The 12268-nt window shown below is 38.9% G+C and overlaps 2 protein-coding genes across 7 annotated transcripts in view; both read right to left on the bottom strand.

Moving 5' to 3' along the window:
* Positions 1–2321: 2321 nt before the first annotated feature.
* Positions 2322–7065, bottom strand: LOC146467507 (doublesex and mab-3 related transcription factor 3, truncated-like). Its single transcript, XM_085125832.1, has 2 exons — positions 6500–7065; positions 2322–3785 (listed from the first exon to the last, which is right to left on the bottom strand). Exons 1-2 carry the CDS (start codon positions 6918–6920, stop codon positions 3061–3063), a joined length of 1146 nt encoding a protein of 381 aa, XP_084981958.1. The 5' UTR covers positions 6921–7065; the 3' UTR covers positions 2322–3060.
* A 1209-nt stretch (positions 7066–8274) lies between these two features.
* LOC146467506 (doublesex- and mab-3-related transcription factor A2-like) overlaps positions 8275–12268 on the bottom strand; it is a 52157-nt gene continuing 48163 nt past the window's right edge. For all 6 annotated transcript variants that reach the window (XM_085125826.1, XM_085125828.1, XM_085125827.1 and 3 more), the window contains exon 3: positions 8275–12023. In XM_085125826.1, coding sequence (XP_084981952.1) covers positions 11203–12023 — 821 coding nt within the window. In that variant the 3' untranslated portion in view covers positions 8275–11202. The remainder of the gene's footprint in view (positions 12024–12268) is intronic.

The following is a 12268-nucleotide window of genomic DNA, read 5'->3' as shown; positions in this document are numbered from 1 at the left end:
AAAAGTTTTTATCCAACGCTTAAATTCAGGGCCAAAATTGAAGGCATCCAGACAGTTAAACAGAAAGTTCCACTCTAAAGTATCAAAAGCTTTTCGAAAATCAATAAATATCATCAGACCAGGTATATTTTCTTTTTCTGTAAAATCCATAATATCAAGAATTGACCTTACCGTTTCACCGATATAGCGATCTTTAACGTAACCGGATTGATTACAGTGTATAATATTAGGCAGGACATTTTTAAGTCTAGAAGCAATTACCTTCGAGATTATTTTGGCATCAACATTGACTAGAGAAATAGGTCTCCAATTTTCTATTAACGTGCGATCTTTTCCTTGTTTTTCTATTAAAGTGATGACAGCTTGCTTTTGGGAATTGGACAATTCTTCCTTTACAAAAGACTCATTTATGCAATTAATGAACGGCTCACAAATAAAATTCCAACATTTTTTTGTAAAATTCAATTGGGATTCCGTCATTTCCGGGAGAGATATAGGATAAACATGGTCACGTGGTCATTTCTGCCGCTTGCAGTTTGGCCAAGACCATGGTCTGAGACGTAATTCTAAATCTCTCTTTTGATGCTGTCCAATTTTTGAGTCTGTGGATAAAATCATTCAAGTTTGACCATTCACTGAAAGCGATCGAGTAGCATTTTTCTTCCTATGTTACTGCTGATTTTTCTGTACAAGATGTTTCTTGACTCCGTAGATGTCATCCCAAAGTATGAACGCTGAAATGAAAGCTGTTGAACCCGCAGTACTGTCTGATGGCAGTGTTTATTATTCTGTACAAGGTGTTTTGACTCTGTATATGAAATCCCGAAGTATGACCGCTCAGTAAAATGAAAGTTATTGAGCCCGATGAAAAAAACTGTTCATCAACCCTTCCTCGTTGTGCCGTTTCGTGGTTTAACACCATTTTTCAGAACGAAATTTAGGACTGAATTATGTTCGTTTTTGGAGGTGAGAAAGTAAACGGACAAATAAGATGCAGTCTGGGCTGAACGATCAGCCTACGAGGCCGGGATGTGCTACACCTGACTAGTAGTAATCAGTTACAGGAGGCGATCAGGGTAGTAATCAACCGACTACTCTCATTGTCTAAATAACCATGAAACTAGCCTGTGCGCAACGCTGGCATGTTGCAACGCCTCGGTGTTTTAAAGTCAATGCCACCCGTGTCTCGTGGGACTTCATCTGCCTATTTTAGCAAACTATTCCTGCTCTTTGGTCCTTCTCGCCAAGTTACGCCGTTCTGGGATTTCAGAGTGTCTTTTACCCACCCACCTCCCCTTCGGCGACGCGTTCTACCTTTCCTTTCTCTGTCTTACGACCCTCTATCTTTGCAAAATCTCGCCTCCCATAACTTAATTCAGCAAAGGCAGTGAGTGGTTGTAAGTCTTGTACTGGCAGTGAAAATGGCGTACTATCAGTACTCTGCCTTTTTCATCGCATGGCCAAAACTAGGAACCCCTGTTACGCTAAACGTGTCAATAGGCTCTCTAGTGAGAAATACGGCTCGCGAAAACCGCAAGTACAAACGCGGGACAGATAGGGGGACTGGTAAAGGTTTCAGCCAGGGTCGCACTTTAGTTACACTCCCGACAAAGTAGGTCGGTTCAGTCACCAACTTTTCATACTCATGGTTCGTGCTACGATCTTCTGGCCACGCCAAAAGAGACCTTGTTCTGAAATTGTTAGGAAATTCAGTTCACTGATATGAATTAAACTGGCGTTTTTGAAACAAAAAAGCAAAAACAAGGAATTTTTTTATATTTATACTGTTACTAAATAACAGCTTAAATGATGCTCCATTGACATAGTTAAGTACATTTAAGCAGATACATGTACAGAGTTGATAAGGTACCCTGGCCATGACACCGTAAGCACTCGTTTAGCACCCGAATCTACTTACGGTAGCAAAATTACGTTATAAACTCTGTTGATAAAACCAAACGCTAGCTTTGAAAAGTCGTACTCGGACTCAAATGTAACTGTCCCAAATCTGGACAATGATGTAAGAAGCAACCTAAAAACACGCAGGTTTAAAATTGTAAGATTGGAAAGCAAGTAATTCATTGGCGTATTTATTAACACAATACAAAGTAGAATTTGCTCCCCAGACTCTCGAACAGCATTGCAGGATCAAATGTGGCGCAATTACATCTCGGAGTAATATGAATTGATGTAATGTAACGTGGTAAAAACTATTTAATTTAACGACGTTGCCTTCGTTTCTACTGTGCAGACGTTCTGCGCATCTCGAGATGGTTCGAGAAAGTCAGGTTTCTTTCTTTAAGTACTTTTCCTACTAAAATAAAGGTATTTTTGCGCGGCTAATAAATTATGCGGGGAAAGCAGATCTTAGCTAGGGACTCTGATTGGAATCCAAAAAGAGAATTAGGGATAAAGTAACCATGCATTTTACAGAGATAATAAAGCTTTAGTTTGGAAAAATATGCGATACCCTTATTGTCCAGAAGTTTCAATTATCATAAATTCTCTCTAGAGGCTACCTTGCCTGACCCTAGTTCCTTTCAAAAGGTAACTCAAACGTTCAGCATAAACGCTTCAGCACGTTCGAGGGGCTACGGGGGGAGGGGAAGGGAGGGGCCTTTTGAGGTTTGAGAACAAAATTCCGATAAATTAGCTTTAATTTAAATCACGTGTCATTGTGAACAGTTGTTACGAGAAGAGATTAGTGACTATATCAATTTGTTTTTTACGTTGTAAAAAATATGGGTTTTAACAGACCAGTCCGTCTCTCATACATACATTTTATGGATTCTTATGGTTCTGCTTAATATGGTCCCAAAAGAATCAATGCTGGCTTTTCTGAGACGTTGTTTCCTTTGCTTCTGAGCTCGGACTAATCGGCTTTTAAACAAAAGGGCCTAGGACGGACTTTTTTGTCCAGACCGAGCATCCATCCATCAAAAAGTAAACCATTTTAAAAACAAAACATTTGAATTTTCTTAAATTCTGACAGTTTTAGCACAGAAACCTTGTGACTGAAAAATGTCAAATTAACTTCAAAACGCATTGTCAAGAACTATATTAAGTTTCTTTGAAACATTTTCCACAAGAGCTGCAAAAGTTGCTGGTTGGTGAACATTTTGTAGAGCATTCTGAACAGACTTTGCCCACAATGTTTGTTGGTTCTGAAACCGGAACAACGTTATACGCACGCTCTGGATCGTTTGCTGTACATTTCGGCCCCAGGCTACACTTTTGCGGGTGCAGGTAATCCACCATGGGAAATGAGAATCCTGGTGCTGAGCCATACAACGGGAAGTGCCCAGGCCTCACCGAGCTTTCATAAGGAGACCGAGATTGGTGCATAAAATAACCTGGATGCATTCCCGGGTTATATTGCATGACGGGAGTTTCGGTAGTTTTTAAAGAAGCCAGAGCTTTTTCATGACTCGGTAGAACACACTCTATTGCCTTAATCACGTCTCCATGGCAACCATTCAGAAGCAGTTCCAGAACACTCCGCTTTTGGGTTGGAAAGAGCCTGGTGAGCAGGTCCAGAGGATGCAATTTCCCGCGGTAGTTGGAAGTCTGGTTCCCAGGACTCTCGAAAAGTTCATTTGCGGAGTCGTCGGTGGAGGAATGGGAAACATCTCGTTCTTTTTCATGACTGGATGATTGCTGAAATCCCCGGATGCCGTCGTTTGCCTCGCCATTTGTTCCGTCACTCTCGTAGAAAACGCTATCATCTCCTGCCTCGAGTTGTGACGGCAAGGAGGATTCTACCTCTGAGAATCTGCGCTTGAAAGCTACAATCAAGGAGAGGATATTTCAGTCAGTTGAAGTGAGGCGCTTTCCAAAAGCAGACGGAACAAAGGATTGGAAAGAATTGTAAATAATAAAGCCACCTAAAACAAATTTTCACCACAAAGCCAAATACTAGCTATAGCTATAACCTGCGATCAACACCAGGACCAGTAGCAATACCAAGGTCATGAAACAAAAGACATGCGAACTCTTTTATGGCGCGGGCAGAAAGTCTCCTTTGTTTATGATTGTGTATTTTTAACTTTAGATCCAATTATGTAAATCCATTGTATATTTATTTTTTAAGATGGATGAATAAAGCATATTATTATCATTAAAAGGGAGGGGGAAGCATGGGGTGAGACGGTGTAACAACAACTATTCGGTTTTGCAACAATAGGTGTGGGAACAATAAACAGATAACAGAAACAACGGTAGCTTTTGGCCATGTTGTAGTCGATAATGTCAACGTACTGACGTAGCCATGTAAATCTGAGTAATGTGATGTGATGTAATTATGTAAAAATTATTTATTTAAGAACGGCGCTTTCTTTTTTAATGTGCATACGTTCTGCGCATCTCGAGATGGTTCGTGAAACTCGGGTTTCTTAAGGACTTTTCCAACTCAGTAAAATAAAGATGTTTTTGCGCGGCTTATGACTATTCGGGAAAAGCAGATCTTAGCTAAGGTTGCTGGAATCCAAGAAAATTTGTGTTAATCATGCATTTTTCAGAGATAATAAAGCTTTAATTTGGAAAAAAAAATACCCGATATATTGTTGTCCAGTATTTTACAGATTTTTGAAATTATTGTTGCTTAACTATCTCTGAAAAATACGCGGTAAAGTGAACATGTTAAATCTTATAGTTACCACTGCCGTGAGGCCACAAGTCTAGAAATGGCCGGCGTTCGAATTGTTTTTCGTGTCGCTAATTTCCACAGGTATCCTAAGCTTTATAAGGCTTTGTAAATAGTCTTTGTATTAGGTGTAGGGCACAATTAAAGGCTAGCTCTATCCTCTTGTTTTAGATATATCAGAGTACAAAAACTGGTGCTAGCACAAGTTTATGCACACGGACGCTGAAGTGGTTTTATTATGAGCGATTTCGTAAAAGACTAAGAAGATAACAGTTTGTTTCGAAAAACTGTGTGAAAAGGAAGTTAGCAGACACATCACCGTTAATTCCGCCATCCTTTGCAGTGCCTTACTGTAACTTTTTTTTGCTCAAAGTCATGAAAAATATGTGCTATGAATGTGGAAATTGTTTATATGCATGTATTCTTCTTTGTGATTGGTTATGAGACTAATTACAATTATGTTTAACCTGACTTTTTTCCCTGAAATTGCTTAGCAACCGAACAGTATATTTCTGTGGATATCTGTTCGGATGACCTTGAACGCCTCAGAAACAAGTATTTTGTCATAAAGAAAATCTACAGCTTTCTTCGACAAAAAATCAGCTCAAATTTCGTAACACTGGACAATTAATTCTTTTCGTCGTTAAAAATATCAAGAAAGGTCCAGCTAGCATTTTGTGTTTTGTCTTGTGCTGTGTCAGGGCTCCATTTAAACTAGCTCTGCTAAATTGGATGCCCCTGGATAAATATTGAATTAAATAAATAAATAAATAAATAAATAAATAAATAAATAAATGCTACCGGAAGCATGGAATGAAACTCCGTTTCCAAAACTTTCTGTAACTTACTTTTTTAGCTAAAGAATCCGAAGAGATCAATCTGTATTGGGCCTACATGAATATGTAATACATGAAAAGGGCAGGAAGCGATTTGGGGACACAGGTGGAAACATCAGTTTTAGTATTTTGCTTAAATATTCTCTTTTGGGTATTCCTCAGAGCAGTTACTGAAACTGCACACGTTTCAGCACTACAAGTTATTGACAGCTTTATATATATATATATATATCAATCTAAACATTTGATTAACCTTGTATTCCTATCAAAAATGCCATTTGATTTGAATGCGACACAAACAACGTCTTCCTCGTTGAATTTGTAACTATATAGCTTTGTTCTTTCAAATGTAAATACTTTTAAAATTCCGAGCATTTTTGTTAAGTTTTACGCTAAGAAACCTTTCAAAAACACTTCAATGAGTCAATGTACATGAAACAAAATTTGATACAACTCGAGAGTACTTTCAGCCATACAGTAAGACAGACTCAGTACAATATTTACGGACTTAAATTTCTCTCAGAAAGGAAATGAGGTTGTGTTTGTTAATTCTCTTCCGCTTTTCTTGAGCGTTTGACGTTCAGTGAAAGTTCAACCGTTTAATTAAATAATTTTTTGAAGTTCAAAGATTCCAGCGCCTCACAACGATTACGGCAACTCCTTTTCAAGTAATAAGTATTCATGGTTCCAGTATATAGCTATAGTCCTCATAACTCTAATCAGTGAAAACAACACTGGGCTATTTAGCAAACATTCTCTCTATACATATGAACGGCTTTAAATGTTTTAATCGAAAGCTAACCTTAAAAAGTATAGTATTGTAAACTAATAATATAGAAATTTGTCTGTTGCTAAAGCATTTCATTCCGTTTAACCTCCTCGGAGATCAGTACCTACTGAAGCTTCTAGCAAAAATCTTCGAGTGTAACCACTCAAGCAATTGCTTATCCTACTTCCGCTGGCGTTCTCTGATTTTTTAATATTATACAAATTAAACGAAAAGATTTTAAATCTCAGTTACCTTGACCAGAAGAGAGCGAGGTGTGTTTGGCTCTCGCCTCAGCCATTATCGCTTCACAGTCGTCCGAGTTCGTGTTGTTGTTATTAACATCAAGTTGCACCGGCGCCGGTCGAACGATTGTCGGTACCGCGTCACTGGAAGGAAGCGGCGACCGATGTACCACGCAACCAGCCTCCGCCGCGTTGGCTACATCCCGAAAACTCGACGGTGGAGACGAATCATCGTCTTCTCGCTTGAGCGCCACTTGCGCTGCCATGAGACGCTGTCGCTCTATGATCAAGCTGCATTTCGAGCAGGTACAGTCCTTCCAGCGACAGTAGCGTTTGTGTCCTTTCAAAAAAGAAAATTCGTCGTGATTTCGGCACCGCGCGCAGCGCGGAGATCGAATAACATTGTCGTGGCCTCGAGGGTTTTCAGTCATCGCTGCTTCGCGTTGCGTACTGCTTTTCCTTTTCTCCGACACACTTTGCGCTTGCGACAGCTCCGAATGAAACTGTTAGTTTTACAATTTACGCTTTTCCAATTAATTACAGTCAAACAGTTGATATATCACCTACGGCATGTCCACTGTAAATGAGTTCTATTGTTCAAAATACGATAGGGTCGCGCTGTGATTGGTCCAAGACGGATTATCGCGATTGCATTACATCATTGACCGAACCCTCTTTATTAGTAGCTGTCCGAGTGAGTAAGAACGAATTCTATTTTAATGGTAATTTGCGGACGACCCAAGACGGTTATTCTTTCAACTTATTTGGTTTCGAGACTAAGTGGAACATACGAGGAGCATCTCAATTATGACAGGTATTATAAACATTCAAAATTTCCCGAAACGAACTTGCAATGCCGAAATAAGCAACTGATTGGTCTCGATTCTCTATCTATTCGGTGTTTTCAGTAAGCTTTTTCAATTTGAATGTAAATAGCATTTCCTATGGGTATTACTTAAATTCAAAACCGATATTTTCATTCAAAAAATGCGACAGCTTTTAGACGCAGTCCTTTGTAAGAACCGTAATGGTTGTCTAGCTATTGTCGCGTTCGGCCACTTTATTTTCATCCAGACACAAGGTTTTTATCATCGCATTTTGCTTGGGTTTCAATGGAAAATGAACTTCACTTAGTTTTATTTGAAAGCTGTCACTTAAAGCTTTGTTTAATTTCCGTTCAAATATCTGCGATAGTCAACAAGACGTGCTTGAGTTTCAAGTTAGGTAATTGAACAAGATTTGTGAATCACGCACACTAAAGAGAAGATTACAAAAAGACAAAGACATCTCAACATATACAAACATGCCGTTATATATTCAAAAACGCCACTTTATTTTCATCAATTCGTTGTGAACTCAGTAAATGTGCTAGCTCCGCGCCATTAAAGTTTTCCAGCATCAGTGCGTAGAGCATCCGACCGGAGGACTTTATTCCTTACAAGATCTGTTCTAAGCTTTCAAATTTTGAAAAACCGGAGAAAAGATGGCGCACAATTAAATTCGCGAGCGGAAAAGACGAAAGATAACTAAAAGCGATTTCCTTGTCTCTCTGTCTCCCTTTTTTTTTTCTTTTTTTTTTTTTAATTCATTTGAACAAATTTGGTCACTTCGCACTGTGTTCGCTTTGCAAACATACATCGTATCATTCTAAACAAAAGACCGGTGAGAAGTCATTTAGCCCCCCTACTCGAACGGCCAGGCTGATATCATGCTCAAGCGTGTCCCTCGCGCGCAGAGAACGCATACACACGCGTGATAAGCTGACTCTGGTAAAGATGAAGCCGATTTCATTGAAATTACAATCTTTATTGTTTAATTCAGATGGCCAGCAGAAGAGCGGCCACGATTGTACAGATATTCATCTACACGAAGACTATAAATATATATTTTCGGTGTGTGATAGTTATACTTTCTAAATAGAATGGAATTTTATGTTATCCCAGTTATAGTATAATTTCCCTAAGCGCTTAAGAGCTTATTTTATACAGCGCATTTTCAGTCCTGTCGAATCATGATACAATTCAGTTAATTCCGTTACACCTTGTTCATTTTAAGGCCACTTACTTCTCAAATTATAGTGTAACATATGCTGCTTTTACTGTTTCTGAAACTTGAATGACATTCGACGCGCCAAAACAGCGACGTATTAATTAGGCCTCGGAGTAGCGCAGAATAAAATAAGTAAATGACTGAAGGTTTCTTTCTTGAGTAAGAATCCTGTGAAATTTAGACAACGAATTGCTGAGAAACTTTCTCTAGTGCTATTACTATTGCCTTATACTTGTATCTACCAGGATGCATTACTGTAACTGCCCTTGAAAGGAGTACTATCAACTTGTATTTTAAAAAACTCGTAAACATAAATAGGACAAATATTTGAAGCAAATGATGGACTTAATTGCCGATTAACAAAACAGGAGTTTTTTTTACAACGTTTCAATGGAAACAAAGCATTATCAGTATAGCCTCGACTTGCTATTCGCATGTGTGACCACATTTTAATCGAAGGCTTAATTAATTTCCGGCTTTACAAAGATATGGCTTTTCGTCATTTGCCAATTATTGCCAATACTCGAAAATAGCTATTGTTCAATTTTTTTTTTTTTTTTTTACATTTGATTTTTTGGCTTTAGTGAAGTTGACAGCACCCCTTTAAATTTAGTTCAACCACATGTTACCATGGTAACCTGTCTTGACATCTCTACACATGTCTTGTACACAAGAAAGTGCTCCTTAATACAGCCATTCATTTTCAAGACCTCGAGCAATTACAAAACATTGAGTACAATAAGGTAAAAATTGACAGTGTAATGTCTTGCTATTCAAACATTACTTTTAAGTAGTACAATAAGACAAAATCGCTGAACTTATTTTTAATTAGTGATCCTAACCTACTGATTTATTTGCCTTACATTCATGAAAATTTCAAATTATTTTTTCTTAACTCGGAGTTCTTTTAAATTTGGTTATCTAGCAATTTGCTATGTTAATTAAGCCTGCAATTTCATTTTCATCTTTCTCTGAACTATTTTGAACGTTAACACGAACACGTACACCTTGCGAGCGAAATGCGTTGGACTAACTGCGACAAAAAACATATATTGTGGACTCTACCGTCCTATGTTTCAAACTTTTATAGTAAAATGACAAAACATTTACGCCTAAAATATTTTACAAAACTACTTCTTTTATAAAGCCTTTTTACAATGGTGTCCGGTGTTTCTGAACATTCGTTCTAGGGCTACTGTTATCTACCGGTAAATAACTCTCTTAGCTACTTATCAAGCTACAGCTAGCTGATTAATATTCTACCCAACCTACTGGAACAAAAGCGAGATGTTTTTTTTTTACTGCGAACAAACTGTGACCTGCGACTTCAGTTAAATGAATATGTTTTGTCTGGAGTGTCTGAATTATGTGTTCGCAAACATGTCGATCTTTTTAACCAATCAAAACTCTTATCAACGCTTCGCGCCGCCTGCCCTTTTTCTCGCACTTTACACCAAGTACGCGTTTTCCCGCGCTCGAGTGTGCGACTTTCCGCGCTTGCCACCAAGTGCAATTTTGCCCACACTTGATACTACTTGCAACATTCATCCACGCTTGGCATCGAATGCAAGTTCTCAGGCGCTTAGCAGCAATTAAGTATTTTTACTCAATTTTCTTCGAATTCTTATTGCTTCGTTACTTGGTTCGTTCGTTGTTCGTTACTCACTTTGATTGGCTTTATATGATTTTTTTTTTTTTTTACTGTTGGTCCAATGACAGTCACCACAAACAAAAAACCGCTCTATTCGTCGGGGTCAGTTGTTGAGTTTGATTTCTCGCACTTTTCCCTTGCTAATTTCGCTGTTCAGTTGACGGGTAAAAATTATGGTACAAACTAAGATACGAATATAGGTTTGCGTTATTTACACATTCAAATCGTTTCCAAAAAGGCTTTTTTACAAGTTAGCTTTATAAAATCGAATAGGCAGAAAAAATAAAATAAGCCACTGATTTTTACATCTCAATAAACTACTACAATGCCGGCTACTTTTACAGTTAATTTACGCGCATCCTCTGAATCGTTTGAATAATTTTTTTTATGTATTGTTACATTCTCCAAACAACTTTGTCTGATCAAACGCTAAAAACCTAGGAAGAATCATTTCTATTTGGAAGGCTATCTACCACTGATCGATGTCATCTACTTAAAAAGCTCACAATTCCGGCTAGACTGATCTCGTTTCTTTGGCGTGTATAAAACTGCTATGGTACAAAATTGTAGTAAAACAGCTCTAAGCGTCTTCTTATATAAGTAGTAGTTAATCGAATGATTCTTTGGCTTAAATATGTACACATCCTAAAAAACAAGTGAATTTGAAGGAGTGAGGTTAACCCATCTTCAAATCCTCTTGTTTTAATATACGCAGCTTGGCTGCCAAACCCAACATGAAAGAAAATAATTTGGAAAAGTAAACGAAACAATCGTTTTCGTTCAGTTTACAGTTCAATAAAAATTAAACGCGCTTCACATCATATTTTTAAGCAACAGAGGAACTAAATAACTCTGTGTAAGCTATTCCAATATATATACCGTTCATATTACGAATATCACTGCCATACAACCACGCAATGTGGTACTTGTCCCCTATGTAATAATATCAACATCGTTGTATCTGTTTCATTAATTATCATACCTCAACTATAGTTTATTCTAGTTATCTAACTTCAATTTTTTTCGTCTGCTTCGTTTTTAGGAGAGCCGCGAGGAGATAGGCTGGGAGGGCTCCTGTCACGATCGCTTCGTAATAGCACTCGGTCCCCGGAGAGAACGCGTCCAGCGGAGCTCATGGTCATTAGGGCAGCAGTCGCTGACCGCATACTTTGACTATACCGCATGTCCTCGAGGTGGGGTAGTTTTGTCAAGCCAGGGATCGTTGACATCGGGATCGAGTTATGCTCGGAAATTGACGGCATTCGAGAAGTGGGCACATCCGGAGTCTGTCGCTTTGAAGGATCTTTTAGTTGGTTCAGTACGGGCGGTAGGGGGCCAGGTCCCGGATAATACACACATCCGGGGCATTGACCACTTGCACACTTCGAGGCTGCGTGATATTCGACAGCACTAAGTGGAATGCCGTGAGGAATTGTGGGAGAGAGTGGCGAGAAGGCCGAGTAGCTAGAAGGTGGCGGGGGGCCTGGAAACAGACCACGTGGTACTCCTGCCAATATTTGTCCCCTAGCTAGGGCTTCCTCGTGACTGGGAAGTACGGTCTCAATTGTCTGGATCACATCACCTCCGCACCCCTTCAATATTAACTCCAAGACGTTCCTCTTCTGCTCTGGGAAGAGCCGTGTTAAAATGTTCATGAATCGGCCATGATCGGAAGTTGACATGACTTTGCCATCGCCGTTAGCCAGAGTAATTTTATCCGTTCTTTGTCGTTTCGTGTCTGGCGACATCCTCAACCTTCGCTCGTCTTCTTCATCATCTCGTTCGCGTTTCCACCTTTGAGGTAAACCTTCGCCGCTGTTATCCATCGGAAATTCTGCAATGGAATACAAAACGGAAAGCGTTAGATTGATGTTGTCAAGCCTGCGTCCCGTCCCGCTAAATCTTATTTGAACTGATTGAAGATATCCAAAAGTTCTTACTTAAAGCAAATAAAATTGACAGATATCGCAATAACTGACATTTTCTAAACAACATATACTTCCTAAATATATCAAGCCAAGATTTAAAGCCTTCTTTGTGGCAAACACAATGTTTTTGTTTCGTATAAGAAACTGACCA

This window comes from Pavona decussata, unplaced genomic scaffold, assembly GCF_977016875.1.
Source record: "Pavona decussata unplaced genomic scaffold, jaPavDecu1.1 SCAFFOLD_135, whole genome shotgun sequence".
Classification (NCBI taxonomy): domain Eukaryota; kingdom Metazoa; phylum Cnidaria; class Anthozoa; order Scleractinia; family Agariciidae; genus Pavona; species Pavona decussata.
The sequence above is the reverse complement of the archived record's forward strand: the minus strand, read 5'-3'. Positions and strand labels throughout refer to the sequence as shown.

Coding starts and splice junctions, on each gene's coding strand:
- LOC146467507 (XM_085125832.1), bottom strand. CDS start 6,920: ATGACTGAAAACCCTCGAGGCCACGACAATGTTATTCGATCTCCGCGC. Junction 3,786..6,499: donor CTCGCTCTCTTCTGGTCAAG/GTAACTGAGATT, acceptor CCTTGATTGTAG/CTTTCAAGCGCAGATTCTCA.